Genomic DNA, 24,043 nt, shown 5'->3' on the forward strand with positions numbered 1-24,043 from the left:
TCGGGTCTATTAATTCCGTCGATCAAAGTATTTTTAATTTGTTGATTTCAAATCTTGTACTTCAATTTTTTTAACATGCATTTTACTTTATAAAGAGCCATTTTACACAGAGTCTGTCATTGTTTTGGTCGTCGTTATCGATAACAGATGAATAGCCGTATGTGACAGGTTAATAAATCTCTTCCATAAAATTGATATTCGGCATCGAGTCACAAGTGACCCCAGTCAAACAAAATACGCTCAAGTTGTAAACCCTAAGAAAAGCATTCGAAAGTAATCGTAATAGAAAAAGTCATTCGTTTTAAATACTGGAACTCCGACTGGAATTATTTCAAATTTTTTGAATTATTTCGAAATTTTCAGAATGTAAATTCCAAATAAGCCCTGGGCCACAATATTAACGAGCAAGTGACGTTAGATCTCGATGTGTAACTAATATCGAAAATCGAAGACGAGGAAATCGAAGCTATTTCTGTTCATGGTCTACATACAAATCAAAAAAAACTTGTTAACGGATAATTGTTGGTCAAAGATCACATAAAATACGAGTGATATATTTAAAGAGGATGACATTATTACTCTCTATATATGTCGGATATTACTTCAGCACTCAATCACAAGAAACTAAAACAAATAAAAAAAACGAAAATTGTGAAAATAAATCAAAAATATCGAGAAAGATAATGACACACCATACACTTCAGAACCCATCCAGCAGAAGTTTTATCATAATAACAAAAACTAATTTACGACCGTCATCGCCAGTGTTAATACGAACGAATTATTATTATGGGTATGATAACCTTTGGTTCATCAGACTAAATAAATATTATAGAGGGAAAAAAAAGCCGGAGAAGTGTTTGATTATAACACTGAAACTTATTATTATGAGTCAAGACCTTAGCACGGTGTTCGTGTGTGTGTTGTTTATAAAATGTTAGATATTTTTCTCATTATTTTACAATAGTTGAAAAATTACATTTCGATTGATATTAAATAAATACCTCTGACCGATGCGTATTAATCGCCAACAAGAAAAAAAATTTAACCTTCAAACTAAAAAACATTTTCCTTTTAATTTCCAGACAAATGTTTCCGCAAATGAAATTTCGAGTATCTGGTCTAGACGCAAAAGCAAAATACATATTACTCTTGGATATTGTAGCAGCTGATGATTACCGGTATAAATTTCACAACAGGTAAAAAAAAACAACAATTTACACGAGAGAAATATTTATACTCAAAATTGGTTTAAAGTTTTGATGCGTTGAAGTTTGGCTGAACATTTTTTTATTTTTTCGGTTTAATCTTTTTTTGGGGAGGGATTAAAATTGATTAAACAAACAAAAAAGTGACGGCTCAATCATATATGATGTGCCGTTGTTCGTATACGTACATTATATACGAGCTCTCTAATCTTTTAACATATCAATTTCATGATTATGGTGATAGTTAGCGGTTATCTGATCATTAAAATCAGGCAGGTAAATCGAAAAGGATGTACTTTCAACCAAGGAAATTTTAAAATTTCTTTTGTTCGAAATGAAAAATACATTTGTTCCGTGACTGCATTTTGGACAGACGCAAAGTGTGTGATTCAGTTCTAAAAGAACCGGGATAGATCGATTGTTGTTCTATTCAACTTCATGTAGAAGTATTCGTAATTGCACTGATAAACAAACGCATTTATATCCATTTGTTATCGACAACGACAGTAAAAATTAACGACGACTAATGTTATCCTATATAGTAAAATGCATGTTGAAAGAAATGAAGTACAAGATTTCGCATCAATTTTCAAGCTAATGTTGTCGTTAAATCAAAAGAAGTAATAGATCTGATCCGATAATTGCATTTCTGATATTTTCTCACCGTTTGTGATATTTTCAATTCTTTTCATATCTTCCAAATTGTTATAAAAAAAGATCCGCAAGTTTCATCGCGGTCTTCTTTTTATTAAAATACACAAACATTACAACCAGTACTGCAACTGGACACTATGAAAAATATAATTTTGAGATCCCTTCTTTCGACCAAACTGTGGGCGAAATTAATTTGAATTCGACAGGAATAACTGTAAGGATTTTGGTTTAGGGTTCACTGCAGTGACATCTACGTTACTGACAGAGTTGAGAGGTTCAAGCTAGTTTTCTGTGAGATCAAAAAATGACTTGATCTGAAAAGTCTTGTCGTAGGCGTGGGTTAATTTGGCACACGATGCTAAAACAATGCATTTTTCAACTACGTAAAAGGTGAACTCGCACCCGATTTTTCGATGCCAAAATTTTGTAAAAGTACTCATTAAGAGCGTACAAGGGTTTAGCTGTGGACATAAACCAAATAGTATGGCGCCACCTCTTTTTATTCAAATGAATCTGGAACATAGAAGACGACCACCATAGAAATACAGTGAAAACAAGATGGCCGCCGCCGTAGAAATTTTTTTTGATTTTACCTAATTTCGTCAAAACAAAAAGGAATTAAAAAAAAAGGAAAACACATTTTCGTGGTCAGCGACATAAGGGATGGTTTTGATTTAGCAACTTATGTGATTATTCTCGATGTACTGCCGAAAAAATGTACCTAAAGTGGGAAAAAAAATTTGCCTTGCAGACGTGTTTCAATTGTGAAAATCAAGTAATTTTATAAATGCGAAAACACATTTCTGTTAAGTTAGGTTCAAATTAACCGTTAATCCCCTTTTTGCTGTATTCCATCTCTGGAATCCTGAGAATTATGTTCCTGAACATGCCCTATTTTTCGCGCAATTTTGGTTCGTGTCCGAAGCTAACCCCTTGTACCCTCTTAAGTCGATAACATGGCTAAAAAGCATTTGCAGCAATAACTTACGTGTGCGAGTTCACCTTTTACGTAGTTTAAAACTGCGGTATTTTGGCATCGTGTGCCAGATTCTCTGAGGTATCGTCTAAACTACCTTACCTGACGTGAACCTGTTTTATTTAAACCTGACAGGTCGGGTTTCAGGTATCCCTGCAATTTTCATATAATTTTCCAGCCATAAATTCATATACCTGAAACCTGAACTGACAGATTTTACATCAGTTTTAGGTCAAAACAGGTTTCAGGCATTTGTTTTGAGACCTATAATACGAGCACTGATCGAAGATGGATTTAGTTATTTGGATTGACACCTAACATGTCAGCCTATGTCGAGAATCTCTGTGCCTCGACGTGTGACATACTGAAATACCTCTCATGTCCTCCTTCAATCTAAACAACAACAAAAAATGGTTTTCCTTTCAGCCGATGGATGGTTGCTGGTAAAGCGGATCCAGAAATGCCAAAACGTATGTACATCCATCCGGACAGTCCATCGACGGGTGAACAGTGGATGCAAAAAGTGGTATCATTTCACAAATTAAAATTAACAAACAACATTAGCGACAAACATGGATTTGTAAGTACTGTACGTTGTATCCCGAAATATAATTTTAAAATTTCGATTAAACTTGAAAATGATTGTGTCTTCTGTTGCATTGCTGGTCGGTTCAGCACTGCAATCGGAAATGAATCTTGATTTGTAAGTTTTCTTACAATTTCTTCGGACGCCTTTTTTTAGTTCAACACTTTCGAGTTTAATTGAAATCTTTTTTTTAAATTTTAATTTAATTTTAAATGTAATTTAGTTATATTAGTCAAAGCTGAGAAATTATCCTTGCGCGATGCGTGAAATATTTGTGAGGGAAAATTTTCTTTTTATAAGTCAAAGAATGGGATCGAATGTGTGTGAGGGAAATATGTTTGCTACACTTGCAATATATTTTACAGTTAATTAACCTTACATAGGTGTAAAAATTAAGCTAATTGGAATTTTAGTGGAGATTCTGTGTTCGTATTGTAACAAAGTTAATTTTACACCGCATCATAACGAATGCAAAGGAAATTAATTTAACCAAAAACCCGAGCGAGGTTTTAGTTGCTTCATTTTCATAAATGAACATTAAAATATATTTCAATGAATTTGATGTTAAGAACGTATTAAAATTGAGTGATAGACGACACGTACATTCTTGACGTAGAAACGTTTTCGAAATCAAAAATATCACAAAATTGTTCATCTATAAAGTAAAACCACGGTATCTTTAATATATTGACATTAAAATCGAAACTTTTTCCATCGTTGAATAGATCATACAAAATTATCATCACTTCAAGTATTTAACCGTTTAATTTAACATAAGATAATGATACATAACATAATGATAAGTACATTTTTTGTGTGAATTTTGTTGATCCGAGGCGAAGCCGAGGTCAATAAACACACGAAAACGAGACTTTCCATTTTTATCCCGAGTTTTGTAATGGATTTTCCATGCTGAGGGCCTGGAAAGACGTGCTTCAAACATGAAATGTACGGTTTTCGACTCATGTAGCATGTAAAAACTATTTACTTTACTAGCGAGGTAATGTGGCCATTTCCTCACTAGTGAAGTCCCTTTTCCTCGCTGGTAAAGTAAAACGCGATACTTTACACGTGAAATAATTTGATACTTCACTGGTATAGTAATGTACTATTATACTACTAGAACGATGGAACGGTACCTCGGTTCGAGATGGAGTAAAGAGTTCGAGACTAAGTCAAGTTTTACAATTTTAGCATAAATATCTATTCCCTCAAAATTTCGATGATTCCTATCAAAGTGGCAGTTTGTTTCTGTGCTTTACTTGACCGCTACAACTTACATCGTTCCCGTTTCCAGCACGCTCATGGTCACGTCATTTAGCCTTTTCATTACAAATCTTTGAACATATAGATTCAATTAACTTACACTTATCTTCAAAATTATGAATTCAGTGACGATTCGTCAAGGGCCTCTTGTCAGGTTCCTTTTTAATTTTTAAGAGAGCAGTGACTTTGTCATAGTCGCGAACATGACATTGGTATCGTAACAATTTTTAATGCATTTCGTAGTGAAAATAAGATTGATGTTAACCGAAAGTGTAAAAAACAGTGAACTTATGTGAGGAGGGTAATAAGTCTTCGAACATGTCTCCGTTCAAATGCTTGTCGTCCATTCAGGGAATGGTTTAGTTTGACCATTCTTTTTCAATTATAACCGACTGACACATCCGAAGAAAACATCTACCCGAGCGACTTCATTTAAAGGCGTGATCCTTGGCTCACTAAATGCTAAATACTCTTTGGTTGATATGTGACAGCAGACAGAAGTCATTTATTTTCCGAATGTCAAAATAGGGGAGCTAACCATAGTATGAAAGTGAAGGATAATCGGTGTCTAGTCAAATCAAGCGCTCCTGCCTGACTTTACTCTGCCATGGTTATCTTGGTTTCGTTTAGGGCCTTTTTTATGGTAAATAAATTCCTCAAAATTCCCTAGGTTCTGTCACGTTAGATCGAGGTGCCTCCCTTGTTTTTATGGCCATTTCAGTATTTTTTTAATTTTTGAGCTAAATCGATTTGATTCGAAGAAATCAGGAATTTCGGGAATCTTTGGCAATTTAATTTCTCAAAATATTTGACCGAAATGTTCCTATCCTACGCACAATTGCACGCTTCTAATTGATCGTTTTTTTCTGAGCTTCATTTATCTACCTTTTATCAGCTAGCAATGTCAATATAAATGTTTGTCGCCCTATCACGGGATGGTTTAATTGGACCATCCTTTTTCAATAACAATGACACGTACCAGCGTGTCCCAAGAGAACAAAAAAAAAAACTTTTTCTTTTGTGATAAATCGAATTTTTGTATCTTCAACGATAACTCAATTAAAAAAAATTAAATAAATTGAAAAGTCCTTGCCTACAGGTGGTAGAATTATTGATTTACCGACAATGACGTTGCTCGTAATAGACCGCTTTTAATGAACAAGAAAAAAAAAATTGACAATTAATAATAATAACGGCGCCATTATTGCCTTCCGTATAGAATACTGTCCACCTAATATTCATGGCACAAACAATTGGGAATTCCGTGTTTGGTAACCATTATACTTTAAATTAAAATTCAAATTAAATGTTGTCGATGTCGATGGATTTTTTTCGGTAGCATCTAACGCTTAAAACATCTTTCACACATCAAACTTTGAACGTATTCGGTTCCCTGTTTATATTTGATTATGTTTAAACTACTGTAAGTATAAATCCGTGTCTAAGCTAAACAATGTCCACACACAAAAATAAACACCATTTAACCGATAATTTCAAACAAACATGAGTGATAATAAAAAAAACCTTTTTATATTGACAATTTATTCAATCAACTTAAAGGTATAATAATCAATGAGCGGCGCTTTTGTGATGACTATTTTGTTATTTCTTTTTTTGTGTTCGGTTTTTTTTTCGTTGGTCTCTCTCAATACCTTTCTTGATTTGTGGCTTCCATATTTGTTTGATATTTCTATGTGTCGCTTGTTTAAAGATTATTGAATTTGTTGAAAGTGACTTCCGACCACCGCACATTGCATACACGTATACACTAAATGATGACCGTTTCGAAAGAAATAAGAAACAATTAATGATAATGCAAATATTGGTAGCGATAACATTAGAAACGGAATTGACCGACACTGCCGGGATAGCAATGAAGATGATGGAGAGCCAAAAGACCAACATTAATTAATTTAAAGTGTTCAAATGAGTGTTGGTTTATGTAATGTGAGACTTTATTTTCTTCATATATCGTCTTGATCATTCCGTCGTCTTTCGCATTAAAATGGCAATTTTTATTTGATTTGGTTCGGAAAAGAGTATAAAGAAAATTTGCATCGTCAGCACTCTACTGTTAAATTGTATGTTCCAAACGAACCGTCGCCGTATATATATATACATAATATACGCCGCCGTGGCTAACACAAATTCAATTATAAATAAGTTTTTTTGTCAACTTAAACAGCAGAGAAAACGAGGAGCGATAATAATAGACATGGTTAATTTATGCTCATCGCGCAATCACATCTTGCAATTTACTGTTTTTAAAGACATTTAAACGAGTAAATCGGCTAGCATTCCATTTAGCAGGTGTAAACATTAGCGAGATTGTAAAACACTTTTTTTTGCTGCTTCTTCGTCTAAAACGTTGAGCAATGCAGCTACCTTTTATACTTTGTTTCCGTCGCAATTACGTAATTATTTTCTTTGATATTCTTTTCGAAAATTGTTGAATGCAACTTTATGCATCTCGCGCATTGCAATTCATCCGAAGGATTTATATTCGTATGTTATGTTGCTTGAACTTACACTTACAAAATGGTAATCTCATTTCTTTCTTAGCATTTTCCTTTTTTGTTAGAAATAATGTCCGGGTATTCGGATGGCATTTTATTAACACAAAATTAATTTCTTAATTCTGGAGTTTTCACAAAAAACGCGACTGAATCTATTACTTCACTTGATCCAAGTATATTTAACTGGTCGTTTCCTTTACTTGTTTGAGCATGCATTTTGTTAGTTGATCTAAATACAGAAAGAGAGCATGTGTAACTATAGCGAATTATAAGAAAAATGAAATTTCATTGATTTGACTTCGAATAGTCTGACGGTGTCAACAGATTTTATATTATATTAAAACATCGTTGCCTATTGGGAATGAAGCTAAACTAATGATATTTCATTTTTCTTATAATTTGCCATAATTATATGTAACTTCTTGCTGCATTTAGATATTTATATAAGACCACGTTAGCTATTCAAATAATGAACGAATAACAGAAGAATCTTAGACTCTGTCTCTGCTTTTCTCAGTTATTGTCTGCGATATGAGTAAGAGTAGCCTTGTTAAAACTGTAAAAATTCGCTAGTGAATGTTGATGAAATAGGAAGCTCAACCGTTACTGTGCTACAAAATTCAGGACGCAGCGCTTTGAAATGGCTTCTATAACGTGTAAAAGGCAGACTTCTTCTCCAGAGTCTTTGCTTAGTATTTTAAGATCTCAAAAGGTTGACCAGATGTAAACCGTGACCGTGACCGTGACCGTGACATATCAAGAGCTGGTGCCTGTGCACATAACCAGTAGAGTTTGAACGTTGAATCACTGACAGTGGGAGTTATCCACTTGGATCCCCCTTTTTACTCTCCGGTTCATAGTAAGCGTGCATTGTATATTAAACAAATCACGTTTACTGTGAACAGCGCTGGATCGCTACTCGAGGTATGTTGAAACTTAATCTAACAACAATCACCGTCGCTCGACAAAGTGATCGGACTATCTACACGGCAGTGGGGAGATGAACCGACCACCTGAGCTCTTTCATTGCTCGAAAAACATTGAGTTATAATACAATACAATGTGACACAATATAATGCCACAAGGAGAAATCAATTACCTGATAACGAACTAGTTGTCCGAATCTCACCTGTTATAACTTTACAATTACCTGTCTTATGGAGACTCTCACTAATCTCACCATTGTCCATTCCGTTTGTTCAGCTCAGTATTTAGATTTCCATAACAGGACCTTCAACAGTCTCAAATTCGTGCACCTCCAACGGTCAATCAATCCTCGAACGTTCTTCGCAGCAATCGAATCAGAGTTCTCCAGGAAGTCATTAGGTCAAAGTACATACGATGGAGATAGTATTAGATTAGATGCGTATATCTTCATATCTTTCTCTGAGTGAACGAAGGTTCAGAAAGCGGTTGACGAGGCAAGAGTTGAAGGGTGAAAGCGAAGACTAAGACAACGAACGAAATCCGGTGTAGAAAAGCGGACGAAAGTCGGCTACTATCGAACGGCTTTTTTTGTCCTAGGGACTTCTCCTTCTACGAAAGGTAACGCAAAGGCTTTTCTAGTCCTAGAGAACTCATCCTTATACGAAATATCAGCTTGATCCTACGGAACCTATCTTTCTACCAAAGGCTACGGAAAGGCACCTCGCTCGACCCTAGGGAATTTCTCCTTTTACAAAAAGAATCAGAAAGGCGTTTCCCGGTCCTAGCGAATTAATTACCTCACGAAACGCAACTCAAAGGCAAAAGAAACGACACAGCGAGTTCAACCAAGTGGTCGACTTAAGGTTAAGCCCGCTAAAACAACCATTAAAAAATTCGGAGCAAAATTCTTTGCTACTTGCCACTTCCAAGGCACATGTGGACTCAACAGAAGATTCACCCTTTCATGTAACACTTCCACTCTTTCGCGTCACTTCCAGTGCATCAGTCTACACATTCCACTAATCAGGGTCACACAACGAGTTAGAGACCAGCAAGTCCTTCTTCAACTTCTGTTGACTTAACAGACGTCGACAACAACTAAAATCAACAACAGACTGAAACTCGAAGCGCGCAACATTACGGAAAGAAAAAACTCTAGAGCAATCACAAACAATTGCAAACCGTGTACAGTTGCGCACGAATGTAGAGCGTAAACAAGACTAAGGCTTCTAATCGTACCGGATTATCCGTGAAGGATCTGATTGACAAAGCTGGCAAAACATCACATCAAGTCTAAAAGCGCAAATGCTCCTAATAAGAAATGACAAAGAAAAATTGTGAGAAACGACGCATTCAGAGAATGGAAATTGGGAAGCATCAACAATTCACACACCAAGTTACATCACACTTACCGAAAACGTTAACAATTACAAACCGTATCTGCTTCAACTAGAGTCAGAGTTTTCTCCGAACCGTGCTGCACTGTGTCCCGAACGTATCAGTTCAGTATCATATGCGGTACAACCCGTATTTGCAACATATTGATACTAGAATCAGAGCCTTTGTTCATCATTGAGTTTCACTGTTTGATCTGGATACAGTTCATTTCGATATCCATCCTGTTAGTTTCCACTTTAGTTTCCACATTGGCATTCGGCCCCTATTTCTTGCAATTTCCCTCAAATTCATGAATTCCATTGAACAGCTTGTTGACCAAAAAATGCTGGTTACCGTCCTGTTTCACCGCCCATGAGCCTACGTCTCCGTCCGTCGTAAATTTCATTCGGGAAAAACCACAATCGCTCGCGAAAAAAAATCGGACAACCGTAAACAACTTTGGAATCAATCCACGAAAACCAATAAATAACTTGCAAAATTAAGACAAATTCGGCGAGCGAAAAATTTTCACGTCCAGCCATTTTCACGGCGCCTACTATGATTGACCAGATGTAAACGTTCCAATACTTGGACCACATTTTATTGCCAACTTCTTTCAATCCACTAACCAGATTGAAAACTCAGTTCAATATTCCCATGCCATTAGCACAATTTAAATAAAAATTACTGCAATGAGCAAGCAAGCAGCTAATTAATAGTTCTGGTTATTGAATTCGCACCGTGGCACAGTGTCAGAAGTAATTTGTTCGTATTAGAACTTATGCATTTAGATAATAAATTAATTTATCATAACAATTATATAATGCCTCGACAATGGGGGCTCGGCAACCTTATTATGTATCAGCAATGTTCAGCTAATTGACGGCAAATTTAGCATAATTACAACATTTTCTACACACAAACAAATTCATTTCGAATGTAATTAGTCTGCACAATCGTAACGTGCACATCGCGCGGTGTATCGTGGCGCAAATGTATATATATGTTTGCAATCGGTTTATCTAAATAGGTAGGCAGGTCGGTTTGTATTCATAAAAAATTAAAACAAGAAAATTGCGGTGCGATGATTTCTTTGCGTTGATTTGTGGACGTTCAATTAAAAAATTGATCTATTCAGGATCGGATCGTGTCAATGATTTTTTTCGTGTGAGGGTAATTATATAACATTGAGAATGTCCTTCTTTACCTGACCGTAGCTTATCTATTAACAATGTGTAAATCTTCATTTTGTTCTCTCCATAAAGCGTTTTCAATTATTAGTTTAATTTCTCCAGAGCATTAAATAAAAAAATTCGTCTGTGTTTCATCATCCTATTCTACAGAGGAATTACCGAAAAAAAAAATCCGAACACACAAACCAAAAACACCAAAATCACAGTAGCAAAACAAATTTCTTTGTCCTTTTGCGGTCGCCTACCAAATAGTTCAGCTTTAAAGTCGAGTGATTTTCAACAATAGATAAGAATATCAATCTGTCTTGCACAAAGGTATCATCTTTTCATGCTAGACAGACCTTTTTTTCTCCATCTATTCGTCGCAAACAAAAAAGAATTAATGCTAATAATAGTTATAACAATACGTCTTAACATACAGAAGAAGAAGTAAGGAAAAAAAATCATCAGCGTGGATATAAGAATGGGATATACCTTCTTGCCATAGATATACACCTTGAAATGAGTGTTTATTATCCTCCTGCCTAATTTTTATGCGATGCCGATATTTTGATAATAATTTTTTTTTTTGCCTTGTTCTCCTCTCATTTATAAGCCCATGCTATTATAGAACGATGTCAGTTTTTATCCTTGCTCCGATCATGTTTTTAGGATGTTTTTTTTCGTGATCTTCGTTGCATCAAACAGCGTTCAGAGCAAGCAACACAAAAAATAAAAATTGTCTATCGTTTCATAACATGAAAACCCTTTTCTGTGTCATTTCCACTATATGTCGTGTTCATATTCACATTTTATAAAAATTTGCCAAAATAACTTGGAATCGTATATGTTGTATATGCACACACCACACTGTGAGGAGAAGTTTTTGCTATAAATTGATAAACGGTGAGTCTATACTTTATACTGTCTGCTATAAGAGGGTATGTAATATAGTTAAAGAGATTAACAGTTCGTCGCGTTTTCGAATGACAAGTTAGTTAATGCGAATTTGTGTAGAGTTTTCATCGAGTTGGAAGAACAGAAGAAAATGCCGTCCCATTTATGAACATGTTATAAGCTGTATCATAAAAATTTATATATAACACACACGGGGCCTTACGTTGTTTCGTTTGAATTTGGCGTGTATGTTGCATAGTGGAATATAATATACGTTCGTCAACAGTGTTGCTTGAATGTGGAAGATGAACCGCAAATTAATTGTACCCTCGTACATTTAGTGGTAATAGAAAAAAGGTTGATCTGACAACCGGCACGCATATTCATATTCATATATATATGGGTCTTTGGAATGGAACGAAAGATGTCGCAGCTTAAGAATATTGTAATTGATCATGCCTGAATGGGTTTTCTTTTGCATTCGTTTAAATATTCTTCGTCGTGTGTTGGATTTAAATGTACCTTTGAAAGCACCCACCGGACTGGAGATGAAACATTGATGATAAAAGAGAAAAAAAAGTTCAGAGTTTCGAAGACAAAAATCTTTAAAATTGTCGTCTGAGAATTAAAGTCATTTTTAGTTGATGAAGTAAGGTCACTTCTCTCGCTACGTTAATCCGCTGTGGGTAATGTAATAATGACGTCTACATTGTTCAGTGTTGCCAGTAAATTAAAATCATCAATAACTCGACAAATATTCACTTTATGAAGTCAAATGTGTGTTCGACCCCATAAATTCGTCTCCACGGGTAAGACACAAATTTGACTGCAGAGAATGCAGCTTTGTCGAGTTATCTACTGTTTAAATTTACCGGCAGCACTGAGAAAGGTGGAAGAATGATCCCTTGGACAGTAATAACGAAAAATATCTTCCAAGTGTTGTCTTGTCGAATTAACAAAGTGAAGTCTCGATTAAAACTTTTAATAGTTTTTCTGGTCACTGCAGTGTATCTAGTTATTCCTCCTCATTTTGTATGGAAACTTTCGCTGTTTTCTTTTATTTAAAAAAATCCGCGCAATCTGCGCTGTAAGTATAAATCATTCTCAGCACATCAAGAGAGAGAAAGATACTCTAGAAACTCGAAGTTTTAAGCTATGTAAGGATGTTAGTAGGGAGATACCCTCTATAAAACCTCTTGCCTCAGACATCATAATTTTAAAAAGTTTTTGTTGTGACCTCAAAGTATTACATAGTTCGGACTCCACTCAAATTCTTGCTGCAGTACTCTGCTGCACAAACTAGAGTTTTAAGAGGTTTTAAGAAGTGGCAACTAAGCCTTTTTGAAACTGTGCTTTCGAATTAGGTATACTACTCAACCGACGAAGTTTAACATTTGTTTCGTAAAGTTAAAAGTTCTTTAATCAAATCACTGGTGGTTCTTTATGTGCACCACATCACAGCACGCTTTTGAATAATAAAGCAGTTCAATATAATCATATATGCCAGTTGTGGGTTCTTACACAAACAATACGACAATTGCCATAAAATATTTAACTGGGACATTTTGAATAATATTTTTTTTATAACCACGAGCCCCACACTAACTACCCATCACAGATAGACATGTAATGAGCTTTATGATTATAATACATGTATTATACCAAGAAAAGCGAGTTACAATCAAGCAAGAGAAAAAAAAACTCTGCAAGAAGGCTAGACTAGCGTGACAATATTCCCTCCCAGTGCGACCAATTTATATAATTTGCCTACGGTTTCGTCTCGAGACGTATATTATATGCTTATTGTCCTTTTACAAAATTAGAATTAAGTGAATAAAAATGTCGAAGATATCAATACCGCAACTGAATAATTTATATTCAAATAGCCCTCCCCATGTACAAATTTTAAAATAGTTGTTTTGACATCTGAAACTTAGTGACACGAACCTTTGGCTTTTCACAGTGGGTACAGAAAATGGTGTAGTTTGTATGGGGGGTAGACAGTTTGTAAAAGTAAAATGGTATATATGCATAGCACTGAGACTTAATTTTATCATAATCCACATTCCTCGTTCTTCGTTTTCATTTCCCTTAATCAAATTAATTTTTCATGATGCAATCCATCCCCCTTTTTTTCGATTTTTTTTTTTTTTGTAGTGCACATTTATAAGTGACTATTGTCCGTGTGTTAATTAATAATTCACACTACACAAACATACACCTTTTTTTCGTGAATGTCGTTATATATATGTGTGTTTGGTCGATTCAGTTAAAAATGCGAAAGATTATAATTCGTAATATATGTACAGACGGCGGCCATGTTTGTATTACTTACACGATGATATTAAAAAAAAGAAGAAAAAAAAACGAAATATTCTTGAACCAAAACAACTCCATGTATATGTGTACATAAGTGTAGTTTTGACACGATAACTGAACTTAAAAAACACCACCCTAATTTCTATGATAAATGGGGTGTTATATACATATGTGCAATTATTTGTAATGGGAAAGTTATTTAAATAATGTATTTTTTCGTGCGTCGTGTGTGTTATGCCATTACACACATTTATAAAGTAAAAAAAAAAATTCTACCTAACCATCTAAACCATATACAATGTCGTCCTCTATTATAAATTTATTATGGCGTACACGAATATATTTGATGCGATGCAATTTTATTATGTGAAGATATGATCCTGAATTGTACAAATTAACACACTGATAGAGTGAGATGAGTACATTATAATTATGCGCTTGTGTACAGACGAGGGTTTTTTTTGATTAAATTTTATTTTTACTATAACTGAAGGTCACCACCATTGGTCAGTGTATTCGCTTTGTTGTAGAAGGGATCACGTTTTTTTTGTTGATTTATATTTTGTGCGCGGCGTCATAGTTCAACGAATTGTTGAGTAGATTATGAATTATTTTGTACATTCAAATAATTTTTTTAAATTGTGGTTTAATTCTGTCACTGTTAATTAGGAGCACACGTCTGCTACTCATGCGGGAAAATTGGTTTAACTTTGCACATAAATTAGTTTATTTGCAACGATAATATTCTATCGCAAACAAACTCTCTAAAAAATCGAATTAAGGTGTAAAATAAGTTTCATAAGAATTAAAGTGAACAGACTCACGAATCGTAAACGAGTAGGAGTGGTATACAAATGTATTTACCAAGGTTCTGAAAGAACAGGTTAAGACACTTTCGAGTTGATCACGAAGGCGGTGTGATCAAAATTTTTCTGTAGCGCCAACGAGGGTTTGGAAAATTTTATTTGACGATTTCAACTTAACAAAAAAAAATTGTTTTCAAGTTGACTTTTCAAACAATATACATGTCTGAATTGTCAAGATTTGTGGTTCACCCGCCTTCGTAAGTGTCTTAACCTGTTCTTTCAGAACCTTGGTATTTATCACCTTGATAAATGGAGTTTGTTTGCTTGAGAGGGTATTATCTACGAGCGATGATTTCCACTCAATATTATTAACCTAGAAGTCATAGGCGAACCTTATTAAAACTGACAGAATACTTTACTCAAATTCCCCTCAAATGCCAATAATATATTATTATTGCATATGCGCGATGTTTCACCAAACAATTCTCGTAGCACTTATAAACAGCATTATTCGAAATTGACAGGGAAACTTATAGTATATGTCAGTAATATACAAATATAAAACTCGCAAAAAAATGTTTTTCTCAGCTGAAACTTCGGGAGTCTTTGTTGTGAAAAAACGTTGTGGTGACATCCAGAAAAAAGTAAGAAATTTTTATACCTTAGGTGAACAAATAACTATACATGGCCTGAGTGATTCATGTCCTTGCCTTCGGCTCGGGCTACAAAGTTCACACTAGTCAAAACTTCTTGGTGATTTAACGTGTAAATCTTTAACCAATTTTATTGAGGGTAATCTGAGATTTCCACTTATAACCTGCCGTGCAACGTTAAAAAGCCTCAAAAGGAAAGGGAGAGCCGAGATCTGCCATTCGACTGATTTAAAGTAAACTTCTCGCCTGCTCGGAGCTCTGAACATTTGGTCAGCTTCTTGGCACCACTACATTTCTCATGGAAAAGTTTTTGAAGCTTAGAGCTTTCTGGGATTGAAATATTGTGTACATGGCAAATTAACATTAATTTGTCTAAAATATATTTGATCCATTGAACAAACCATGAGTTTCTGGATTTATTTAGCGCTTCAAAGGTTCGTGGCATTTCCGATCTGAAAAAGCGATCGGTAACCTGTCAGAGACTCAATTATGATTATCGAATCTAGTACTTCTTTCGATAAACGTAATTTTAGCGGATCTGCATGCTCAATGTATTACTAATTTCGTCACATAAAATCACATTGTAAAAAATGGTTCGTTTATTTTTTGTCGTTCCTCTGTCGATATGAGTTGACATATCTGTCTGCTAACGAATTTCATGTTGTTGTCACGTATTTATCCCCCAAAAAAACCCAATCAAACACACTTTCACCATTACTTTCGCATAGACATATCAGCATTTCGTGCGCATTTCATCAAATTTATTGTTAAATAAAGGGCAAATAAACTCACTGAAAATAGATAGGTAATGGAGCGCATATATTATACGATGTAAAACGCAATGGCACAATTTTATTCAATTGGTTCGCTCATACGAACCAATAAGAAAAACTTACACACAATTTCTTATTCGAGAAAATTGTGTTCGACGAAAAAGAAAGCGAAAAGAAAATGTTATACATATGTTTTCCGGATTTCGTTCCGACCATGGCGTGCAAAAGGACGATAACATTAGACAGAGTTGAACTGCCAACCACACCGTACGTGTCGGAAAATATATACATTAACCCATGAAAATGTATGTGTATAACACTGTTCTGTTGAGTTGATACACAATACACAATGGACTTTTTTTTGGGGTGGATATGGTTTATCTTGTGAAAAAGAACATATTTCAATCCTTTATTATATGGTACCTTCAGCCACTATAACCGACATAATGAGAGAAAATAAAACAAACCGGTGAAAATAAACCACCCGAAAGTTAGAATTTTATTTTCTTATTAAACCATTTCTGGTGGTATTATACTTTCTGTGTTTGTCTGTTGGCTCTATATATGCATAACCGCTGTATACCTATATTCCATTTCGATATACTTTATATATTTTACAAACGATTATTATCTTTGTAATTTATACAAACTACCAAAAATATAATAAAACCAGCACCATTTAGTGTTAGAATGATTTCCTTTCCACAACACCAGTAGCGTGAGTGTGTGTTTTTTTACATTTCGCTGATTAACGAACAATATCACATAGCAAAGTTTCTCTGTTCCCAAGTTTGTGAAATAATTGTTTTCTTTACGAACAGAAAATTAGCAATTTATGAAGTTTCGTATTCCAAAAAATAAAAGAAAAATCAATTTGCCGACGGTAGTATTTTTACACAGAACACCTTCAACTAAAAGTTGTTGCAGATGTTTAAATGGAATATTTCATTCTTCTTCAAGCACATCATCATTGTAAATCTGTTACTTCATTTGATCTGAAAATTTCAGCGCCAAATCTTTTACTTCATTTGTTTAATCACTTTTTTTTTTGCTATATAAGAGCACTATAACCAGAGATCATAGCTTAATTTTAACGTTGCTGTCAGTAACAGATCACGAAGCCGGGGGTAACACTCCATTCGGAACAATAATAACTTCATTCGGTTTAAAATCATGATCGGAACGAAAATATGGTCAGTAAGATTACTACAGGAGAACATAAGGTCGACATTCTCAAAAATCGGAAGAAGAAGTAAGAAAAACAGAAGTACATTGAAAAACGTGGAAGAGAGAGAACCATCACTAACATCTGAAGTTTCACCTAAAAAGTATTCACAAAAATGTGGGATTTTCATGTCCGATGTGCCCTTTGAGACCGAGCCTGTTGCAACAAATTGTCTACGAATACAGAGTGACGTAAATGTTTAACCTTGTGGTTATAAATCAGAACAGTGGAATCATGTAATGTTCCTGGCGATCTTTTATGAACCTTGTACTTTCTTGTATAAAAGTTATCACACAACAGCCCATGCAGCAACCAGCGTGCGAATCGCACTGCTGCAAATCATATTGAATATGGCACATTCACCCGAATGTGCGTAATTTGATATTTCATAGCCAGATGATTGAAAGTGTACGAGGGCTTCAGCCCTACGTACGTTTACTCATCGTGAATCGTGATACGAAATATCAAATTATTTCCCCGAGTGTAATAAAACGTTTTACTTTACGAGCGATGTAAAGACTTTTCTTTATGGAGGGAAAATCTTCTTTACATCTCTGGTAAAGTAAAGTGAACTTTACTACACGAGTGCCGAACTTTACATCAAGTTTTTGAGCACAGATAAAAATTTGGGCCTAAAATAATAGGTCCGTGTTGGCTTACTTTCGATTTCTTAGGGACGGTCCAAGATTAAAACGCGTATTTTAATCCCACGGGGATTAATTTCTCTGTAACAACGGTTCGAAATAAACCCCGGAGAAATTAAGAACGCAATGGCTCAGTGTGAAGATTCTTGGTTGGTGTGCAGTAGGTCCCGGGCTCAAATCTCTTCAGGTACATTAAACATTTTCTACATAACAATTAAACATTTTTCATTTGAAATAAATAAAAAAAATGTCTCCTTCATTACCCGAACTCGCATAAGATGTCGACACATCTAAAAAATTTAATTTTACCCGATATAAAAAAAGTAATTCCTGAGGAATTAAGTTTAAATTCCAAAAAAGAGTCGGTCGCGTACTGTTAATCCTGAAAAGATTTAAATCTAGGTCCATATTTCTATCTGTGAGTAAAATAGCCTCTTGGCAATAATGGGTCAAATGGTGAAAATGGTAGTTATTGTATGAAATTTGCCGATCGAGGCATAACCGAGTACCATTTTCACCAATTGCCATCATTGGTAACTAATTAACTATTAATCAACCTCCTGCCTTACAAAGAATGGTGGTCACATTCAACAATCCGAACAATCTAGAGAAAATACATCCGAATTGACCGTTCACACAATCACAGGTATGGTTAGACTGACTCTCATATCACTCGAAACTCTAATTGTACCTATATAGCAGCAATATTCCAACAAAAATCATTATTTAAAATCAGTTGAAGAAGAAGAAGAAAAAAAACGCCTATTATGTACTTCCCACGGTGTATACCATTCAATTAAATAAATTATAAAATTGTCATGTCAATAAAACGATATTATACCATCTCCGGTATACAAATAGAAAAGAAATATATCGACAAGAGATTTTTGTTGTTGTTTTTTTTTTTCTTTCTTTCATTTGGAGAATAATTTAATAAAATGTTTACTCTTCAAACATGTGTACAGTGCCAGCAATTAAATTTAAAATGATGATAATATTGCACCTTAAACCAGCTTCTGGGTTAAAGGCCAACGCAATTTATATTTTATTTACATTTAAATTTAATCGAGTGAATATGTTTTATTTTAATCTTTTCCGTTTCGTTCGCAACGTGCGGAGTACACACGGGACATGGCAATGGATGTTGATGATGGTAGCTCGAAGTGTGCATTTGGTGAATAAAGTGAACGTCTCGTACACATTAATTTCTACAACTTTTGATATGCACAAGAATTTCGTCGAATTATTTATGCGACTTTTTGTATGACAAAGTTGATTGATTTGCCGAAATTGTTGGCGAATTTTTCGTAGAAATATTTTCAAATTTCGATCAGCAAAAAACGATTGGAATGTCTCTGTAAAACTATTTAGATGGCCCCTATCGTATACAACTGGTGGTTATATGTTCTAGAGTTCTAAGTCTACAAATGCTGCAGTATTGATTCCGAATCTGGAAAAAGGTTAAATCACTAGGTAAATGTTCGGTTCTATTCTGCATAATGGAGGAGGTCATGATCTGTTATCGACAACACCGACAAAAATAAGCGATGACTATCGGCTAATTTTCTTTTTTATAGTAAAATGAATAGTTCAACAAATGAAGTAAAAGATTTTGTATTTTTTAACAACGAAAGTAGTAGATTTCATGATAATACCGTGATACGAGTAACGTTTCTAAGACAGTAATGACTGCAATAGTGATATGGTGACCTATCTAGTATGGTCAACCATCTGAAATGGTTTGTCTTGACGCAGTCCACTGTGAAAGCAACTGCCTTTTGATACATAATTTATGTCTAATTTCAGTTGAAATACGTTGAAATTATCAAAACTTTTCTCCTTATCGTTAGTGACTTAAAAAAGAAAACGTCCACACAACCTGCTCAAATGCAAAGCTATCGGTTAAAGGTGCAAAAATGTAACAATTTTTTGGCGCGAATCTTAATTACAAAACATTGGCACAAGCTTTAAAAATTATCAGCATTGCGTGCGCATATGTTCAAGTCATTCATCGAAACAAAATGAATAAAATGTTCAACGTGCAAGTGTTCCCTTTTAACTGACTGAATCAAATTGAGAAAACCCATATCAAGGTAAATCATAACATTTATACCAGCAAATGCATCAGCAACAAAAACAAAACGAAAAATAAAAAATAAAAAAAATAAAAACGAATGAGAATGTTGCATCATACACACCATTTGTCCGAAAAAATATTACAACCCGCTGATCTTATATATCGATGTAAACCACATAATTATATGTTTGTTTAAGGTCCATGGGTTGTAGGTTTAACAAAGAGCCAATTTGATTGATGATATATTCCCCGATAGGAAGTTAAATTTTGAATTGGAAAATATTTTCCAGAAAAAATTCTCTACGACACAACGCAACAACAGAGAAATGCAATCGCCAAGAGACACAGTGGATAAAATTTACTCGTTTTGCCGTTTTTATCTGAATCGTTTGTTATTGTGATGTATATCAATGTTGACATCAGTTCGTACATGATTTTATGAGATCCACTGCAGCACAACCAACAATCCCATTTCATTAGCTAAAAACAACAGACACAAAACTGAGTTTCATTTTCTGTTTTATTCGCTACTTGACTAACATTTTATACGGCGCAACCTTATCCAAACAATTTATTGCCATCTTTCTTCCAATTTGTACCGAAAATTCCTATATATATGAACAAATGTCTTACTGCAATAAACTGGCGCCCGCGGTCGAGCCATCGATTTTCTGAGACTCTTTTTTTCTCTCTTTTGTTACAGTTTTGTATGCTGCTGTTACTGTTGACTCGTGATGGTTTATTTCTGTTCTTGTGTATTCTTCTGGCTCCATTCTCTTAATAAACGCAATGCAATCAGTTGGACTTTTGGTTTTGTCGTCGTTGATGTTGTTGTTGGTTGGTTGGCTTTTTTTGTAAATTAAATTTTAATTTTTAGATTCCAATCCCACAAATAATTGACTCTAAGTCGGGATAATGGAGACAATGATGAGCAAATTTTACAATAAGGCCGTAAAATTAGCAAACTGCATCTCTGTGTAAAAGATGCCGTCAAGATCTTGGTCTGATATTTAGTAATTGAATTAGAACATTGCAAAGATTGGGTGGATTTACTTTCTTCCTGTAGGAAATGGAAGAGCACATCTTCATCAATCAGAGTTTGTCATCCTTCCGCCACTATTGGGACTCGCCTGAAGTAGTTGCAAAATTAGTAAAAATATTTTTTGCAACTACTTCAACAGACTCAGATTCACAATAGAAAAACTACTTTGTAGCGTCCAGTGTTCCTTCAGCCAAATATTTTCACATGACCAACAACTTTTCGTTTAATGCACCTCATGTAACCTATAAGCCATAAATTTATAAAAATACTTCAGCCCATCAGTCAGTTGGATTCACTAATAATCATATCAGTTGAATTGGATAAATGACCGGGCTTTTTACTTTCTCTATGCCACATCATTAACCGAAATCGTATCCATTCCACACAAAACTAAAGTTAATGCCAGTTCAGGGAGTGCTACCATAACATGTATAGAGTGACAAATACAACAATTTCCTATCGAAATGACGAAATGGTTTTCCGTATCGGGAAAAAAAAAATAACGCACACACTGTAGTCCATGGTAATATCAAAGAATTGGGTGTCTACTGCCTCTGGCTGGTTATCTTGATCACCATAAAACCACTGTCAATATTTCATGTGCTATATGTTATGTGTATAGCATTCGGATTCACAAAAAAAATAATTGTTATCGCGGTTTATCAGCAATTGTTTGGAAATTAATATGAAATAAAGTAATTTTGGGGTGTTTTGTGACATTATTAAAGCTACCCTCTAATGGATATAAATACATCAATATTACAGACCCGATACATATCACCGAGTCTTGTGTGTACATTCTAATACTGAAGGAAACAGTCATACATTCATATAAAATGCGAAGTGGTGAGGAGGATGAAAATGACGTAATGGATATAATTTTGTTCCTTTTGAATGGTTTTATGATTGTAAAGAGATTAAAGGAAGCTATACGTATGTTGTATACGCGCGGTGGTTGTAATTCATATAAATATACGTATGCTATTCTCAGGGGGGCATATAAATGCTCTTCGATAGGATATATTGGTTAGTAAGAGGTTTTTAAAGCAATCTATTATCTGTTCCCGTATGAGAGAAAAAAGGAGGAAAATTTTTATTCCACAGCGTGCCATTGATTTAGTAAATGATACTGTGATGCAGTTAACCCCTTAAGAAGCTTAACATTATTGTGTTTTTCTGATAAAAACAATTTTCTCTTGAGTGTCTTATGAGCTCGAGCAAGAAAGTAATACGCAGTGGAACGAGCCACATAAACCGGAATTCGTTTTGTAGCCTTTTACTAACCATTTCTGAATATAGGAATTGCGGGTTGGTGAGTGTGGACCACATGCTTTACGTGAATTCCGAACCACGCCTACAAGTTACAAAGTCTTATAGGACGTTTATCTGGTGCTAATTGTATCTCCGCCTAAAGTTAGACACAGATACTTGTACACAGTGTATAAGGGTGACGTCATACATGTCAATCTTCTGTGTACAGTCCATATGTTGAAGGCACCAAACACCTCAATTACCCAAATTTTGAAGCTTGGGTACGTCAAAGAACGTTACTATCATGCTGAACTTTAAAGAAAAATCCTTTTCAGAATTTGCCCTCTCCGGGATATTGAACCAGGGTTTTCTTGGTGGAAGGCTTAACTTCAATTAAAGACAATTTAAAAAAAGGCTATTACGTTACTATTGAGCCAACGCATTCCTTCTGCATATTTTAACGTACTTTTGTTTTCGCTATGGAGGAAAATTACTATTTACAACCCTAGGGATGAAAAGTAAATTGACTTTAAGCGTAAAGGCATGTAATAGTATTTTGCATAAAAAGATGAAAAGTAGAGTTTTTGTGTGAATTTTGTTGATCCGAGGCGGAGCCGAGGTCAATAAACACATGAAAACGATACTTTTGAAAAATACGGTTGTTGGCGCATGTAGCATGTAAAAGCCATTACATAACACGGGATTAAAATAAAAAGTCTCGGTTTAGTGTGCTTATTAGCCTCGATTTCGCCTCGGATCATCATCTTTTTATCCCTTGTTATATAAAAGACTAATGCACTCAATGTGTTGGAGTATATTAACTGAACGTGTAAAAGTTATATTAACTGAGGCACTGGGTGAAGTGTGATTTCGACTGGTTCCACCATTTATTTCCATTTTAAATTGGCTTTTCGAATTAAACTCAAATAATAATCGAAAATTTTAATATATAAACCAAATTTAATTTAATTAATAAGCCTTGATTTGGACTAACTAATTAATGATTAATTGGATAGGTGTTTTCGATTGCAACCATCGAGTATGATTCTCAATCAAATTCAAGATTTTTTTTTCTTTTTCGACTTCATTCCACGGCGGCACACAAATATCTCTAATCGCTTTTCTTTCGTCTCATTTTTTTTTTTCTATAAACCAAATACTTACATCAGATAATAATCACAATTTTTGTGTTGCTTTTTTCTCTCTCTCAAATCCCTTCGTTGTGAGTTGTTCGACTATATCTTCCGAATGGTAAGAAATTCATAAAATTATTTTATTACTAAAAAAATCTTTCATGTGCGCACATAAACATATTTCTTTTTATACAAAAATTTTTTCACATACAAACTGTCCTACATAAGAAATCAACATAAATAATGTGGCGCCCGTTGGACCAGCAGTTTTGTTGCCGGAGAAAAAAAAAGAGAATCGGAACATCTTTTGTTTTAAAAAGTCTTTTCGGTGGCCCTCCTATTGTGAGTAGACGACAGGTATATATCGCAATGTACACTGTCAAAATATTCAATTTGATTGTATAGATACCGTTCACGGTCAGAGTGTTTTGTCTAGCGATTATGCGTACTGTCGAAGGTATAATTAAAATAATTCCCTTTGCAACATTCTGATGTCATAACCAACCAAAGCATTTGAGCTGGATTGCACCGGTTCCGATGT

The 24,043-nt window shown here is 34.7% G+C and overlaps 1 protein-coding gene across 10 annotated transcripts in view; it reads left to right on the forward strand.

Moving 5' to 3' along the window:
* LOC119084206 (optomotor-blind protein) overlaps window positions 1-24,043 on the forward strand; it is an 89,655-nt gene that overhangs the window by 26,692 nt on the left and 38,920 nt on the right. For 7 of the 10 annotated variants that reach the window (XM_037194088.1, XM_037194089.1, XM_037194093.1 and 4 more), the window contains 2 exons: window positions 1,086-1,199; window positions 3,265-3,427. In XM_037194088.1, the coding sequence (XP_037049983.1) occupies window positions 1,086-1,199; window positions 3,265-3,427 (277 nt within the window). The remainder of the gene's footprint in view (window positions 1-1,085; window positions 1,200-3,264; window positions 3,428-24,043) is intronic. The other 3 variants (XM_037194092.1, XM_037194096.1, XM_037194097.1) reach the window with 1 other exon arrangement.

This window comes from Bradysia coprophila, unplaced genomic scaffold, assembly GCF_014529535.1.
Source record: "Bradysia coprophila strain Holo2 unplaced genomic scaffold, BU_Bcop_v1 contig_732, whole genome shotgun sequence".
Taxonomy (NCBI): Eukaryota; Metazoa; Arthropoda; class Insecta; order Diptera; family Sciaridae; genus Bradysia; species Bradysia coprophila.